Source organism: Balaenoptera musculus, chromosome 16 (genome assembly GCF_009873245.2).
Source record: "Balaenoptera musculus isolate JJ_BM4_2016_0621 chromosome 16, mBalMus1.pri.v3, whole genome shotgun sequence".
In the NCBI taxonomy this organism is placed as follows: Eukaryota; Metazoa; Chordata; class Mammalia; order Artiodactyla; family Balaenopteridae; genus Balaenoptera; species Balaenoptera musculus.
In genome coordinates, this window is record NC_045800.1 from 75696387 (window position 1) to 75714581 (window position 18195).

Consider the following 18195-nt stretch of genomic DNA (forward strand, 5'->3'; position numbering starts at 1 on the left):
GTAAGAAAGGACAAGATGAACTTAAAAAAAAAAGGAATTAAAAACTAACGGAGTAAATTAGAATGCCCAGAAATAGATGTATGCAGACATGGTAATACACTGAATGATAGCTGTGGCATTATAATTCAATGGGGAAAAGATTAATAATGAGTTGGTGCAACTGGCTTTATGTGTTAAAAGGTACAGCTGGATTCCTTCCTCATCTATCTACAATAATGAATTACAGATTGATTCAAGGCTTAAATATTTTTAAAAATAATATTAATATTAATTAAATGAAAATAAAGAAAAATAACATTATCTTGGGTTAGAGAAGAATTTTAAAATAAAATTCAAAAGGAAAAAAATCAAATGGAAAAGATCAAAAGATCAGCCTACATAAAAATATAACTCTCATAAGGCCAAAGCCACTGTAGATATAAACGTCAAGGGACAGACTTAGAGAAAATATTCACACAAAAAAATAATAGACAGGGCTTCCCTGGTGACACAGTGGTTGAGAATCTGCCTGCCAATGCAGGGGACACGGGTTTGAGCCCTGGTCTGGGAAGATCCCACATGCCGCGGAGCAACTGGGCCCGTGAGCCACAACTACTGAGCCTGCGCATCTGGAGTTGTGCTCCGCAACAAGAGAGGCTGCGACAGTGAGAGGCCCATGCACCGCGATGAAGAGTGGCCCCCACTCGCCGCAACTAGAGAAAGCCCACACACAGAAACGAAGACCCAACACAGCCAAAAATAAATAAATAAATAAATAAAGTGTAAAATTTAAAAAATAATAACAGACAAAGAATCACTGTCTAAAATATATAAATTTATTAAAAATTAATAAATATAGAAAAATATAATTAAAAAATGAAGTCATTCACAAAAGCAATGAAAAGCCAATAAAATATGTGATATACAAGCTCGTCAGTAATCTCAGAAATGCAAATTAAAATGATGAGCTTTTCTTAGAAATTAGATTGGCAGTAAGTCTAAAGTCTGACAACACCAAGTGCTGGCAAAAAAGCAGGGTAAGTGGCAGTCTTATGTACAGTGCCATAGTCTAGCTGAGGGAAATATTTATGCAAAGCCATTTTAAGGGCACGTAGACCATTTAGCCTTCTTCCAGATAGTCTAGGTCTTACTGCTGGACCAAGCAAGACCTAGGTCTTACTGCTGGACCAAGCAAGACCATTGGAAAACTGTCTATTCAAACTCTGTAATGGACTGAATGTTTGTGTCCCACCCCCACCCCCAATTCATATGTTGAAACCCTAATCCCCAACATGATGGTATTTGGAGATGGGGCCTCTGGGAGGTAACTGGGTCCTTAAGTGTTGAGCGCTCATGATGAAATTAGTGTCTTTAGAAGAAAAGACACAGGAGAGCTTGCCCCTCTCCGCCCCCTCTCTCCACCATGTGAGGATACAAAGATAAGGTAGCCGTCTGCAAACTGGAGGAAGGCCCTCATCAACCAACCAAATCTGTTGGCACCTTGACCTTGGACTTCCCAGACTCCAGAACTATGAAGAATAAGTGTTGCTTAAGCCACCAGTCTATGATGATTTGTTACAGCAGTGCCAATGTTTTAGTACTCTAAAAGACTCCTCTCTGGGTTCTCTTTTGCTGTCAGAAAAATCAGAGGCCAATTTGCAGCTCGACTTTGATAACCCTGGTACATTATGGGACCTGCACATATCATCTATATGCTGACTTTGCTCAGCTATTGACCTGATACTCTGTCGTTTCTCTGATGTTGATTTTCACGTATTTCAATCTTTCTATTTTAATTCCTGTTCTTTTACAAATTGCACAAAGTCCATTGTAAAAGAAAGTGGGAATAAACAACTCACCTGTGATTTGTTCATTTCCTGCTGCTCTTGGAAAAGTGAAAAGAACTGTAAAGGTACAGATGGGGAAAAAGGAGAGAGAATGAGGTCCTATGCAACCCAGGCTGCTGCGCAGCTCTCAGAGTCAGCTGCCTATGATGCTTCACACAGCAGCTGCCTACAAGGCTCCTGTCCCTTTAACCCTAAGGAGCGCAGGACAGACCCTGTGGAAGAGCACCCATATGTCTACGCTGACTCTGACAGGTCACAGAGAGCTTAGAATGTGATTTTTCATTGGATGAATGTATACATTTCTTACTACTTTATACAGAATTCATCTTTCCCTCCCACTGACTGAAAGAAAAATTAATAACAACAAAGTACAATACAGAGAAGACTGTGCCTTCACTAGAACTAACACTGCAAAAATAACTAACTAAATAAAATCAGGCAAGCAAGCAAGCAAGCCCTGGCTATATTGTTTTTCTGCATTCTTAGTGACAGTGTTTGGCCCTTAAGTTAGAAAATCCTCATCAACATCTTCTGGAAAGGGACAGGGTACTTTGTTTACTCTAACTTGGTTTATCAAAAGGATCTTTTAATAAAAAAAAACTTGATGTGACTTAATTGTTAAGAGCGGACAGAAGTGAGTTCTTTGGGCATGCCACTAATAAATTGTGACACTACACAAGTCACTTATTCTCTAGGACCTTTTTTTTTTCACTTCTCAAATAAAGGCAAAACAAAAAAATCTTCAAACTCTCTGTACATGAACTATTTGATTTTTTTACCATCAGAATTAAAAGAGCAATGGTGCATCTCTGTAGATTGTGTAGAGAGTAAACACAGAGTGAAGGGAGTGGGCTGATTAGGGTGGGCAAGAGGGGCAATTTCCCCTTCTATGGGCAGTGATTCCTTTCCCTGGACTGTGCCCTCACAAAGCCTCCTCTGAGGTGCCCTCAGCTGTGCTGCCTGCCCCCTGCTCATGCTGCCAGCCTCATCTCAGTTCTGAAAGCTGCTCACTGGACAGTATGCAATGGCTTCTGAAGTAACGACATCACCCAAGCCTTGCTCATTCTGTGTAGGAGGACCAAGAATTACTTCTGCCCAGGAAGTTCTAGGATATAGTCTTTCTTGGGCCTCTTCAGCCTCTGTTCTGAGCCTCTGGTGAGAGGTCTCAGATGGAGGGTTAATCTTCCAGGCAGGGTTTCTGGGGATTGTTCCTTCTCATCTCAAGAGCTGCTTTGTTCCAAGAAAGCTGGCACCAAGACCAAAGCGACAAGTTAAATTTAGTTGAAGCTTTCAAACAGGTCCCCAATCTGACCCTTATGGAACATACATACTTTCTCCAAGATTCATGGGGTGGGTCATGTACAAACTCAAAGGCCTCCAAGAACAAAGGCTGGACAAGGCAGACCTGGCTCAAAACCTCAATTGGGCTGCCTGGTCCAAGGGCTCAGAAGAGTCATCAAGAATCCCCAAAACACAAGGGCCAAGTAATGATTTAGTCCACATGTATTTCACAATTATTTCCTTGGGATCTATAAAGACACATCAGGGCCCAATGCTATGAATAATGATGCTGGGTTTTAGGCAGGGTGGTTTACTAGAAAGAACATGAGATGAGCAGGAAAAAACAGTTGAAAAATCGAAAACTAGATTCCCACCGCTGCTGGCTGTGTGATCTTGGGTAAGTCACTTCACCTCACCAAGCCTCAGTAGTCCCCTCTCTTAACATGAAGACAGTTAAGCCTACCTCAAAGATGGTTGTTAGAAATGAAAGATCTCTTATGGAAAAAAGCAACGTGTGTGTGTGGTATATACGCTACATTTACAGTGCAGAACTGCATGAGTCAGGTATTACTAATATTCTCGTTTTGCACAAGACGAAACTGAACCTCCTGCAGTTAACTGTCATTACCAGGGTTGCTCAGTGACAGCGCTGGGACTTGAACCTCGCTCCGATTGCTCCAGCCAGCGCCCCCCTCCCGGATCCGCACGTTCACGCACGTACTCTGCAGCCTGCTCGGGGCCCGGGCCCCCGCGTCCGTATTGCAGAGGCCGGCCCCTTCCACTGACAGAGGAGCCCCCGCCCAGCCGTCCCTCCTCCCGGCCAAGGCCGCCCCCTGGAGCTCACGTGCCAGAGGTCCCGCCGCTGGGTCCGCTGGGCTCCTCCGCACCGCCGCCTCCGCCCGCCCCTCAGCCGCGCGGGCACCCCCTCGGCCCTCGCCCAACCCCCCCGGGCTCACCCTCCGCTCCCTCGTCGGGCTGCACAGGCCCCTGAAGAGCGCAGAGACTCGGCAGCGCCGGAACCGCCTCCCGAGCGAGGTTGTAGCCTGAGGAAAGACAACTTACAGCTACAAGCGGAAGTACGCATGTGCTAAAGGAGACTCGAAGTGCAATTCCAGGGTAAAAACTGCACTTCCCATAATTCCTTGCTCCCGCATCTTTGGGCAATATGAGAGTTTCTCTTTCAAAGGCTCTTGTTACCTGGCGCCCAGGTTTTCTAAGCACCGACAGGTTATAGATTAGAACGTGACTTTACTAACATAACACCCAGGTGCAGTGCATGGTTCTTGATTGGATCTGGCTTAGACTGGATCTGGCTTAAATCAGCTGCAAGAGACATTTTGGGAACAAATAAGGGTAATTTTTACTTATTAAAATTGAACTGTTTATCAGTGATACTAAGGAATTATTGTTATTTTTAGATAGTCTAATAGTATGCATTGTGGTTCTGTAGGAAATGTAGTTAATTTTTAGAGATGTAATACTTAAGTATTTAAAATATTGTGTATAAAAAGTTATGAAGAGCAAATATAGCAAAATCCTCAGTGCTTAATATAGGTAATGAATCTAGATATTCATTTTATTATTCTTACTACTTTAACAAAAAACAAACAAAAAAAACTGGGTTCTACCTACAACCAGTGTATGTGTGTGAATAACCACATATTTTAGAACTAGTTTTTCCCATGAAAAGAATTATACATTTGACTGGATGTATTCTTAACATAAATCTACAACCATTGTAGCATATTTATTCTTTAATGCTGATTTTTTTGCTTCTTGCATTAACTTGTATATTTTAAATTCACTGTACATTCCATGATGGTGGTGGTATTATTATCTATCTTGTTACGACATCAGACTTTTGTTCCTAAGTTATGGATTCTCTGCTTTTAATTTCATTGATTTCTGCTTTTATCTTTATTTTTTTTTATTTGTTTATTTTATTTTATTTGTTTTATTTTTGGCTGCGTTGGGTCTTCGTTGCTGCGCGCGGGCTTTTCTCTGGTTGCGGTGAGCGGGGGCTACTCTTCCTTGCGGTGCGCAGGCTTCTCATTGCGGTGGCTTCTCTTGTTGTGGAGCACGGGCTCTAGGTGCGTGCTTCAGTAGTTGTGGCACAGGGGCTCAGTAGTTGTGGCTTGCAGGCTCCAGAGAGCAGTCTCAGTAACTCAGTAGTTGTGGCACACGGGCTTAGTTGCTCCGCGGCATGTGGGATCTTCCCGGACCAGGGCTCAAACCCATGTCCCCTGCATTGGCAGGCAGATTCTTAACCACTGTGCCACCAGGGAAGCCCTCTGCTCTTATTTTCTTTTTTCTACATGCTTAGGTTTTATTTTGTTGTCCTTTTTCTAGTTTAAGATGGAAACTTTATTTTCTAATATGAATATTTACTGTTGTAAAATTCCTCCTAAGTGCTCTTTACCTATATACCACAAATGTTGCCATGTTATATTTTCATTTTTGTTCTACTCAAAATATTTTCTGATTTCTTTTGATAGTTCTCTTTGAGCTGTGGATTATTAAGAAGTATTTGTTTAATTTCCAAGTGCTTGGAGACTTACCTGTTATCTTTTTATCATTAACTTCTGGTTTAATTCCATAATGGTCTGAGAACATACTTTGTGTGACTTCAGTTCTTTTAAATGTAATATTTGTTTTATATTGGTGAATATTCTGTGCAGACTTGGAAAAATGTTTATTCAATTGTTGAGTTTAGTGTTCTGTAAATCGTGTCTAGTTTGTTGATGGTGTTATGCAGTTCTTCTATGTCCTTGCTGATTTTTTTGTCTACTATTGATAAAGAAACATTCATGGTGTGAGCCAGCTCTGTTCCCTCCATGTGTGCACACTGTCATTGGCAACAGTAGCCTCCACCTTAGGCTGGGAAGCAGCACCAGAGCAAGAGTGGCTGGAGCAAGAGCCTGGTGTGGGCTGGGAGGTGCCCTGGGGTGGTCGTGGCAAGCCGGCCAGAGCCCCAGGCAGTTTTCAATCTACTGCCTCTGTGCTGTGACCAGGAGTAAGCACGACTCTGTGCACACTCCTCAAACCAGCTAAGGAGGCTCATCTTTTCTGGTGTCAGACGCCAGGTCTGAGGTGCCTAATGTGTAGCTTAAACCCCTCACTCCTCAGGGAAGATCCCCGAGCCTGTGATATCCCACTCCTCTTCTGTGTCGCCCACTAGGGGTGTGGGTCCCAACCAGGTTGTGCCTTCTCCCTTCCTACCAGACTCTGCGGATCTTTCATTACAACCTTAGTTGTAGAAGAGCTGTTCTGCTAGTCCCCAGGTCGATTTGAGCAAGAGTCGCTCTATATGTAGTTGTAGTTTTGATGTGTTCATGAGGGGAGGTGGGCTCAGCATCCTCCTACTCTGTCGTCTTTATCTCCTTCCCTCAGATTTTCTATTTCTTCACAAGTCAATCTTGGTAGGTCTTGTGTTTCTAGGAATCTGTTTCATCTATGTTATGCAATTTGTCAGAATAAATTGCTCATAGTACTTTCTTTTAATTATTTTTATTTCTGTAGAATGAGTAGTAATGTCCCCACTTTCGTGGGTTTGTTTGTTTTTTGCCATGTGGTGTGCCACGTGGGATCTTAGTTCCCTGACCAGGGATTGAACCCATGCCCCCTGCAGTGGAAGTGTGGAATCTTAACCACTGGACCACCAGGGAAGCCGCAGCCCACTTTCATTTCTGATTTTAGTAATTTGAGCCATCTCTTTTTTTCCTTAGTCAAGCAAATTTAAGTTCTGTCAATTTCATTCATCGTTTCAAAGAACCAATTCTTGGGCTTGTTGATTTTTTTCTGCTGTTTTTCTATTCTCTATTTAGTTTTCTCTGCTCTAACATTTATTATTCTATTTTGGTTGTTTTGAGCTCCTTTTTATTTTTAGATGTAATCATTGATAGGCATTAATGTCCCACTTTGTACTGCTTTCACGGTATCACATATGTTTTAGTATACTGTTTTTGCTTTCATTTGTCTCTAAGTATTTTCTAATTTCCCTTGTGATTTGTTCTTTGACCCATTGGTTTTTTAACAGTGTGTCTTGTGATTTCCACAAATTTGTGTATTTTCTAGCTTTTCTTCTGTTACTGATTTCTAACTTCATCCTGGTGTTGTCAGAGAAGATACTTCATATGACATCTATCTTTTTTAATCTATTGAGAGTTAACTCGTGGACTAACATCGTCTATCCTAGAGAATGCCCCCTGTGCACTTTAAAAGAATGTATATTCTCCTGTTGTTTGGTAGAGTCTTCTGTATACATCTGTTACATCTAGTTGGTTTAAGGTGGGGGCTTATTTCTGTTTTTGTTTTTTTTTTTTTTGGCAGCGTTGGGTCTTTGTTGCTGCATGCGGGCTTTCTCTAGTTGCGGGCGAACAGGAGCTACTCTTCATTGCAGTGCGTGGGCTTCTCATTGCAGTGGCTTCTCTTGTTGCGGAGCACGGGCTCTAGGCGTGCAGGCTCAGTAGTTGTGGCTCGTGGGCTCAGTAGTTGTGTCTCATGGGCCCTAGAGCACAGGCTCAGTAGTTGTGGCACAGGGGCTTAGTTGCTCCACGGCAGGTGGGGTCTTCCCAGACCAGGGATCAAACCCGTGTCCCCTGCATTGGCAGGCGGATTCTTAACCACTGCGCCACCAGGGAAGTCCTCTTCAATATTTTTTATTTTTGCTCCCAGACTCTATCATTTCAGTGTACCTATCTTCAATTACTATTTTTTCTTCTGCTTGGTCAAACCTGTCTTTGACTTCTTCTACTACATTTTTCATTTCAGTTATTGTACTTTTCAGCACCAGAATTTTTTCCTTTTTGCTCTTTTAACCTCTTTACTGGTATTTCAATTTTGTTTATACATTGTTTTCTTGACTTTGTCCATATCATCTTTTAGGTCTTAGAGCATGTTTCAGACAGTTTTAAAGTCTTTATTTACTACGCCCACCATCTGGTGTTTCTCAGAGACATTTTCTTTAAATTCTTTTTACCTCTTTCTTTGTATGCCTCGTGGTTTTTTTCTTTTTTGTTTTTTGGTTTTTTTCTTGAAACCTGGACATTTGAATCGTACAACGTCGTGTCTCTGAAGATCAGATTTTCTCCCTTCCCTGGCTTTTAAGTGTGTTATTTGTTTGTTTAATTGTTATAGGATGTCTTTGGGCTGGGATCAGTCTGAGGTGAAAATTTAAGGTCTTCTCAAGTCTTTTCTGAGCCTGCACCTCTCCTTGGGCATGTGTGGTATTTTCTAAATTTTCCTGTATTTGTGGTTGCTTTTGAATGTCCTCGTCTTTAAATGTATGACTCCCAAAGGGTGAAAAAGAGAAAAATGAAGGAGAAAAGAGTGCCAGCCCTTTAAATCCTAAGAAGTCACTTTATTCAGAGGGGGAGTGGCTTACAGCAGTGGTATGGGGGGTGCCACAATGGCTGCCTGCCTCTGTGTCTGCCTCTCCACAATCAGAAGCAGCAGTGAGCAAACAGAGCACAAATCCCTGATATTTAGAGGACAGGGTTCTTAATGTCCACCCTGGCTTCTGCAAGCTGCATGCAAGGTGTTCCAGGAACATGTGAATAGCTGACTGCCACAGGACTAGGAAGTGGGGAATGGGTAACCACTACTATGCTAATAACTAAAATTGACTTAAATTAACTGCAATTTACTACCCAAGCCTTTCTGTGAAAAGTTCCTGAGGTATTTGGGGCTCATTTTGATCTCAGGTAGACTCTTATTCGTCTTTTCCTTGCTTCTCTCTAGTAAACTACCTGTTCTGTGGTTTAGCCTAGATCTCTCATGAAACTACCAGCCTCTTTTTAATTGCTTTTCACCATACCTTCACTGATTTTTGAGTGCCTTTAGGCTTAACCATCCTGTACACTCTTTTAAATAAAGTCAGTTCCTTGGCGAGAGCTTTGGACCTCTTGATTCTATGACCTGCCTTTCCCCCTTGGCAAAAATCTCTGAGCCATGCCCCAGATATAGGAGTGGACACAGCGGCATTCTTCTCTCTGTGACACCGGTATTTTAGGAGCATAGTGCTGTATGGGCATAGTAGCCTGTGGTCTTCTCATTTTCCCTTTTGGCCTGGAACCTCTACCCTACTTAGTCAAAATGAGGGTGATTGGGGCCTCAGTATTCTCAGCATGGTACACCTGAAACAGGAGTGGGGTCTGGAGGAATAGGAGCTCTTGACTTCTCTTTAAATGGCACTCACCTACAATGCAGCCTCTAAAAGAGGTTGCTGGAGAAATACAGGAAACACTGGGAGCCTGCCCCTCCCAGATAGATGCCATTGCATGTGACTGGGAGCTGGGAGGCAAGACAGCTGTTCTTTTGGCTGCACGTGACTGGAGTTACTGTCACACTGAGCTGGGGGGCAGGGGAGCTAGTTGAGGTTCAAATATGACAAACTCTTGCTGTTCTTAATGAGTTTTAAGTAGATTTTCTTGAATGTTTCTTTTTTGCCATATGCCTTTAGGACAATTTCCAGAGACTTTTCTTTTTTAAAAAAAATAATTTTCATCAGTTTTGCTTGCTTCATGTGGGAGTGGATCTGTGGAGTGAGTCATAAGTACCTGTTTGTACTTTTGTTGTCCCCATTAGAAAATAAGCTCTATAAGAAGACAGAGGTTTTTCCGAGCTTTATTGAGATATAATTGACATATAACATTGTGTAAGATTAAGGTGTACAATGTGATGATTTGATACACTTGTATATTACAAAATGTATACCACAGTAAGGTTAGTTAACACATTCTTCACTTAACATTAATTATCATTTTGTCGTTATGGTGAGAACAATGAAGCTATGCTCTCATAGCAACTTTCAATTATAGAGTACAATATTGTTGACTATATAGTCCCCATGCTCTTCCTTAGATTCATGGAACTTACTCATCTTATGAATGAGTTTGTACCCTTTGCCCAACATCTCCCCATTTTCCCCATCTTTCAGCCCCTGGCAACCACCATTCTACACTGTTTCTGTGAGTTTTTAGATTCCACATATAGGTGAGAACATACAGTATTTGTCCTTCACTGTCGACTTATTTCACTTAACCTAATGCCCTCAAGGTCTATCAGTGTTGTTTCAATGGCAGGATTTTCTTCTTTTTTAATGGTTGAATAATACTTCATTATATACATATATATAATTTCGATATTTTCTCTTTATTCATCTGTCAGTGGACACCTAGGTTGTTTGTGTATTTTGGCTATTGTGAATAATGCTGCAACAAACATGGGACTGCAGGTATCTCTTTGAGATAGTGATTTCATTTCCTCTGGATATATGAGTGGGGTTGCTGGATCATATGGTAGTTCTATTTTTAACACTTTGAGGAATCTGTACTGTTTTCCTTAGTAGCCTTACCAATTTATATTCCCACCAGCAGTGCACCAGACTACCCTTTTCTCCACATCCTCACCAGCATCATTTGTTAACTGTCTTTTTGATAAGATTCATTCTAACAAGTGTGAGGTGATACGCCATTGTCTTTTTGACTTGATTTTCCCTGATGATTAGTGATGCTGAGCACCTTTTTGACATCATTTGTATGTCTTTTTTGGAGAAATGTCTATTCAGTTCCTCTGCCCATTTTAAAATCAAATTGTTTGGGGGTTTTTTTGTTTTGTTTTGTTTTTTGGCCATTGTGTTGTGTGAGTTCCTAATATATTTTGGATATGAACCCCTTACCAGATATATGATTTGCAAATATTTCCCCCCATTCCATAGTTTGCTGGTTCATTTTGTTTCTTTGGTTGTGCAGAAGCTTTTTAGCTTGATACAGTCCTACTTGTTGATTTTTGCTTTTGTTGCTTGTGCTTCAGGTGTCTTATCCAAAGAATCATTGCCAGTGCCAAGGAGCTCTTTCTCTATGCGTTCACCTGGGAGTTTTACAGTTTCAGGTCTTATGTTTAAGACTTTAATCCATTCTTATTTTTGTGAGTGATGTAAGATAGGGGTCTAGTTTCATTCTTTTGCATATACACAGTCCAATTTCATTCTTTTGCATAAAGTATACTTTGATTCCCTTTTCTTTATCTTGAATGTATCTACTATAGGTTTCTGTTTTGTGGTTACCATGAGGCTTACTTGAAACATTTTATTGACATGACAGTTTATTTTAAGCTCAAAACAACTTAACTTCGATCGCATACAAAAAGCTATACTTCTTTATTCGTCCCATTTTATGTTGTTGTCAATTTACACTTTTGTACTGTATATCCATTTACTATTATAGCTATTTTTAATGCTGTTGTCCTTTAAGCTTTATACTAGAGTTAAATGTTTAACACACCACCATATTATAGTGTTAGAGTATTCTAAGTCTGACTTAGAATACTTATATTTACCAGTGTGTTGTATATTTTCATGTTATTAATTAGCACCTTTTGTTTGTACTTGAATAACTCCTTCAAGTGGTAATGAATTCCCTCAGCTTTTGTTTGGGAGAGTATCGTGCCTTCATTTCTGAAGGACAGTTTTGCTGGGTAAAGTATTCCTGATTGGCAGTTTTTTTTCCAGCGCTTCAAGTGTATCATCCTACTCAGTCCTGGCTTGCAAGGTTTCTGTTGAAAGATCCACTGATAGCTTTATGATGGTTTCCTTGTATGAGAGAAAATTTTTTTCTTTTGTTGCTTTTTAAATTATCTCTTTGGCTTTGCTTTTTGGCAGTTTTATTATAATGTGTCTTGGAAAAGATTATTTTGGATTGAAATTATGGGGTGATCTATTAGCTTCATGTACCTGGCTGTCCACATCTCTCTCTTGGTTTGGGAAGTTTCCAGCCATTATTTCTTTTTTTAAAAAAATAAAAAAATAAATAAATGTATTTATTTATTTATATTTGGCTGCATGGGGTCTTCGTTGCTGCACGTGGGTTTGCTCTAGTCGCGGCAAGTGGGGGCTACTCTTCATTGCGGTACGTGGTTTTCTCATTGCGGTGGCTTCTCTTGCTGCAGAGCACAGGCTCTAGGCGTGTGGGCTTCAGTAGTTGTGGCTAGCAGGCTCTAGAGCACAGCTTAGTAGTTGTGGCGCATGGGCTTCATTGCTCCACAGCATGTGGGATCTTCCCGGACCAGGGATCAAACCCGTGTCACCTGCATTGGCAGGTAGATTCTTTTTTTTTTTTAAATATTGCTTTCCCTCTTTTTTTTTTTTTTTTTTTAATAGGGAGCATTTTCTTTTTTCAAATTTTATTTATTTATTTTATTTATGGCTGTGTTGGGTCTTCGTTTCTGTGCGAGGGCTTTCTCTAGTTGTAGCAAGTGGGGGCCACTCTTCATCGCGGTGCACGGGCCTCTCACTATCGCGGCCTCTCTTGTTGCGGAGCACAGGCTCCAGACGTGCAGGCTCAGTAATTGTGGCTCATGGGCCCAGTTGCTCCGTGGCATGTGGGATCTTCCCAGACCAGGAATCGAATCTGTGTGCCCTGCATTGGCAGGCAGATTCTCAACCACTGCGCCACCAGGGAAGCCCGGCAGGTAGATTCTTAACCGCTGCGCCACCAGGGAAGTCCCATTATTTCTTTAAATAAGCTTTCTGTCTCTTTCTCCCTCTTCTCCTGGGTCTCCAGTGACGTATACATTGTTTCACTTAATGGTGTCCCATTAGTCGCATAGTCTTTCTTCACTTTTTTTTTTTTAAATAAGAATTTTTTTTTCTTTTTATTTATTTATTTATTTATTTATTTATTTATTTATTTATTTATTTATTTATGGCTGTGTTGGGTCTTCGTTTCTGTGCGAGGACTTCCTCTAGTTGTGGCGAGCGGGGGCCACTCTTCATCGCGGTGCGCGGGCCTCTCACTATCGCGGCCTCTCTTGTTGCGGAGCACAGACTCCAGATGCGCAGGCTCAGTAATTGTGGCTCACGGGCCTAGCTGCTCCGCGGCATGTGGGATCCTCCCAGACCAGGGCTCGAACCCATGTCCCATGCATTGGCAGGCAGACTCTCAACCACTGCGCCACCAGGGATGCCCCTTCACTTTTTTTTTCTCCTCTGACTGGATAAATTACAAGTGATCTTTCTTCTTTTTGGGGGGTTCACTTATTCTTTCTTCTTTAAAGTCCAGTCTGCTGGTGAAGCTATTCAATTCTTCAGTCATTATGTTGTTCAACTAAAATCTTGTTGTGGTTTTTTTTAATGTTTTCTCTTCATTGAACTTCTCAATTTGTTTTTGTACTATTTTCCTGATTTCATTAAATTCTTAATCTGTGTTCTCTTATAGCTCTCTGAGCATATTTAGAACAATTATTTTGAATAATCAAGCAATTCATGAATCTCTATTTGTTTGGGGTCGGTTACTGTAAGTTTACTGTGTTCCTTTGGTATTGTCATATTTCCCTAATTTTTCCTGATCCCTGTATCCTTGCATAGGTGTTTGTACATATGAACAAGCAGTCACCTCTTGCAGACGTTATGGACTGACTTTAGTAAGGAAAGACTATCACCTGTGGGAACATGCCAGAATGTTCTGTGATGCAGGTTTACTGGTGCAGGGTGCCAAGTGCTAGAGTGGGTGGCAGCTCTGGCTTGGTGGAGGGGAGGTGTGATGTCTCACTGGCTCAGGCCACTGGGGTCAGGGCATTGGCAACTATGTGGCCCTTGGTGAGTGCTGTGGGGGTCCCCAGTGGCTGCAAGGACTGATAGGGCTCTTAGCAGCACCTCCAGGTCCAGCAGCTAAGGATCAGGGCAGGCAGCAGTGGTGGCCAGAGCCAGTGGCATGCATACACTCAGCTCCGGGGCTGGCCACAGTTGCTGTGAAGTGGCAGGGGTTGGTTGCAGACACAGAGTGGTGAGGACCAGGGCCAGCAACAAGGACCTCGGCCAACTGTGGGCACACTGGCTGCCGTGGGGCCCCTGGCTGTTGGTGTGCACTCCTGGGGCTGCAGCGTGTCTCCACAGGCACTTGCATGGCAGTGAGGCCAATGAAGGGAGTCAGGCCAGGAGCGTGCAGGTGCACAGCTGCAGGGGTAGCTGCAGGTGAGCCCAGTGGTGCAGACCAGTGGCGAGAGAGGGCCGAGTCTGGGCCCCAATGCAGTTAATGGGGCCCTGTTGCCGTGCACTCCTGTGGCTGTAAGGTATTGCCACAGGCATACAGCAGTGGATGTTAGTGACAAAGTTCAGGCCAGGGAAGTGCAGGTGCACAGCTGGCAGTGGGCCTAGCTGCCTGTGAGCCCAGTGGTGCAGGCCAGTGACTTGAGATACGGCTGAATCCAGGCCCACCAGCATTTATGGGGACCTTGGCTGACAACATGCACTTCCATGGCCGCGGGACAGCACACCAGGTGTGCACATGGCAATGGAAGTTGGTGACAAGAGTCAGGCTGGCAGCATGCAAATGCACAGCTGGAGGAGGTAACCCCAAGGGTGCATATGGTGGTGGGGGTTAGCTGTGAGGGCTAGGCTGGTGCCTTGCACTCCTGCAGCTGCGGAGGCCTTGACTAGCTGCCACTGTGGATCCCAGGCTCTGGTGACCGGGGGTGGGGCAGAAGGGCCTAGAGGCGGACTCAGGCAGCTGGTGTCTGTAAATGCAAATACCTGTTGGGCAAAAACTGGTGAAACCTGCAGGGAGTCTGTGGCTGTGCTGCCTATTGGTTTCTTCAGTGGGAAAGCTGCTGGGATCCTCTGCAGAACAGGTCACTGGGAACCGTGGTTGCTACTGCTGTGTGGGTGATACTGGTAGCCTCTGTTCTTCTTCCGTGTTCCTAGCTACCTCTATACATCTCACCTGTGCCAGTCTCTGGGTGGAGTGAAACTGAAGTGGGTCCTTCCTCTGGTGCCCTGAAAGTCTGGGGAGGCTGGTTGCTCGCCTGCTCCTCCTTTTCCAGTGAGAGCTCTTCCTAGCTGGGTTGGTCCGTCTGGCATTGAGCAGCGCAGGCCAGCGGGGTGGGACGATGCAGGCAAAATGAAGCGGCTCTTCCTTCCCTTTTTGAGTAGTTCTTCTCAGGTTTTTTGTTCTACTCTGTTGCTGAAGTTTGTTAAGTGGATTCCTGAGCTCTCCCAGAGCTGTTTTTATTCCTGGATAACTAATTGTTGACCTTTGTCGGGGAAGGCTGGGGTCTCCTACTTCGCCGTCTTGGTGATGTAACTCTCCACAGAGTTTTTTCTGTTTGATTTTCAAATAACTCATCAACTGTGAAACTGACTCAAATCTATTGATTGAATATATTTAGAATTTACTTGCTTATCTTATTTAAGTCCTACAACTCTATAAAGTGGGTACCACCGTCATTCACATTTTAGACAGGGATAAACTAAGGTTTTCAGTGGTTAAACCTCCTATCTAGACTCACAAATGTATTAAGTAATAGAATATGGACGTGTATGCAGACTAACTCCAAAGTCCATGCTCTTGAACCGTGTGCTTTACTACAGACCACTAACACACCACAGCCCCAGCTCTTAACTGGACAGCCTTTAACAAGCCTCCTCAATCACACTCATGGACCTCATGCCCTGGCATACACAGCTTCAGAAAGATCTTCTGGAGTCGAGACGTATACATTTTACTGCACACATCTGGCCACCGACATAGGGAGCTTTCCTCAAAGAAAGTAACACATGCAACCACAGCTGATCCCCTGCTCAATTCCAGTCCTCATCCTCTCTCCTCTGCACCCTCCCCTTCACTCTAAAACACAGACCCTAGAGCATAGCCTATCCTCAAAGGCCTTTATCTGAAGGTAAGTCCAAGGCAGGCACAAAAATATTATGGACACGAATTAAAACATTAATGGGCCCAATTCAGAGGCATTTGGAGAAATTTTGGATCCTACCCACTGTAAGCTAATCTCAACTCCTTTTCTCTCTGCCAAATTCCACAGAACCCAAAAGTGCACAAACTTCCTTTCCCGTTCTCTGTCCTGAACCAAGTCTCCAGAAGACAAAGGCTGGAGCCTTAGGAGGCTGGAGACAGTGAACTGCACATGTGCTGAGCAAACGGTTGCACCTTCCTTCCCCAGTGTCATCAGAGGCCCAATATGTCACATTTCTGAATTCAGCATCCATTAGCCTCAATGGTCCCTCCTTTAGTGCTCCCCAGAATAATCTCTTCTCTCTGGAGGTATTGCTCTTTTACAATCCCAAGGACATAGTTTAAAAATGGACTATAATCACACCCTGACTCTATACTAATATAAAACTACCACAAATATATGCCACAAATAAATCCATTTCAATTATGGATATATGTAAAACATTTAAATAAAGCTGAAAACAGAGGCCAACCATTAAAAAATGTCATATCCATGATCATCAGGGTTTCTCCTGGGTTGCAAAATATGTTAGATTCGAAAAATTACACAATTGTTAAACAAAAATGGAAGAAAATCCAAAAAAGAAATACAATTCAAAAGAAGACCCCTGCTCTCAAAGTTAACTTTAAGCACCAACTCTGACTTTTTTACAAAGGGTATAATGCTGTGTGACTGTCTTTTCATTAAATATATAGTGAAAATCTTTATTGGTAAATATATTTTAAGAATATAAAGTGTCCCCCTTCTGTCCATGATGATAATATAGTGAAGAGGTATACAAGTTCAAAGAAAAAAATATCTAGACATAAATAAAAAATATGCAGAGTCTATATGAAGGAAACGAACTTTACTGAACAATAGTTTAAAAGATTTGAGTAATAAGAGGTACAAATCATTTTCCTGAATACAAAATGAAGTATGTTATGGCACAACATTCCAAACAAAATCTCAACGAAGTTATGTATTTTCACATTTTTTTTGTTCCATTGTTAGAACAAATGTAAATTTTATGTGGAATAATGGGAAGAGCCAAACATTTTGTGAAAATAAAGACTAACGCTTATCTGAAGATGTGTCTTTAATGGCTATAACAATCTAAATATTTTAGTTTTGAGTCGGGGGAAAAAACATGTGAAGTCCTAAGATTGTCGTAAGAATTCAGTATATGATACCGGTAGTGTTTTTTAAAAAGTGAAGAGAAATGGGCCTATTTAATAAATGGTGTTGGGGTGGCAGAAGATTAAGTGAAAATAACAGGGATTCAACAGGATAAGCCTTCCCCAGAAAAACAGAGATAAACGGGTAGGTTCAGGGCAACTACAGCTGCAGTCTCCAACTGGGGGCAATAAACAGGGGTAGTGGCTGAGGACATCTAGGATACCCATGAATTAAACCCTCCCAGAGGCTACGGCTCCACCTTTCCCTGCCAAGCATAGGCATGATGATAGCTCATACCAAGCAAGGGGAGGTCAAGTTCAAGACAGAAAATGGGCCCAATTTAAAAAAAAAAAAAAAAGCAGGTTACACACGTGTATGTATTACACACACATACACACAACTTCCTCCAGATATCCAAGTGCCTCTTTCCCTCCACTTTGGCCTCCCCAATGAGGTCTTTTCCTCTCCGCACTACGTAAAATCAAACCATCTTTCTGACAACTCTTCCCATTTTATTTTTATAACACTTGTCACCATCATCTTCTCCCTTGCAGATATATTTTCTTGATATGGCTGCTGGTAGCAAGAAGGACACAAACTATCTGGTCACGATGACTTCTCAATAAAAATATTCTAGGATGGGTTCTCATTGGCCTATTTTAACAAAGGATCATTCCTGGATGAACACAGACGTGGAGCCAGGAATAGATGGTACCATCTGGAGTAAATGCCAACTCCATGCTCACAAGAATAGGTTACATTACTAGAAGAACGTAGAAAAGTTGCAATAGCCACTACATAATCTTGAGGAACTGACGTCTACTCTTAGACACCACTGTTTGAGAGCAAGTTCCCCTCAGATGCTTGAGGAGGTAGAGAAGTAATGCTTAATATCTTGCATGCCCCACCTTGAGCATGTCTGGAGTCCACAGGGTGGAATGGTTGATGCTCTCTGGGCTCAGTATCCTCATCTACAAAATAGGGGTAGTTATCCCTATGTGAAAGAGTAGATCTTACCCTGAACTTACTTCCAATAACACACAGCCAAAATTCTCAGTTGTCTAACCTGCCGAAAAGCCCAAGTCCTTAAAGAATAAGACGGGGTTCAGAATTCCTTGAAGCCCCTTGTGAAGACATGCTCTGCTCTTGTCAGTCTTTAATCACATTCCTTAAAATAAAAGAGGAA

At 42.4% G+C, this 18195-nt stretch overlaps 1 protein-coding gene across 1 annotated transcript in view; it reads right to left on the reverse strand.

Annotated features, from left to right (window-relative positions):
* LOC118882965 (putative protein ZNF720) overlaps positions 1–4055 on the reverse strand; it is a 31489-nt gene extending 27434 nt beyond the window's left edge. Inside the window, exons 1-2 of the mRNA XM_036829404.1 lie at positions 3952–4055; positions 1839–1883 (exon numbers count right to left, since the gene is read on the reverse strand). Coding sequence (XP_036685299.1) covers positions 1839–1853 — 15 coding nt within the window. The 5' untranslated portion in view covers positions 1854–1883; positions 3952–4055. The remainder of the gene's footprint in view (positions 1–1838; positions 1884–3951) is intronic.
* Between the last annotated feature and the right edge of the window lie 14140 nt (positions 4056–18195).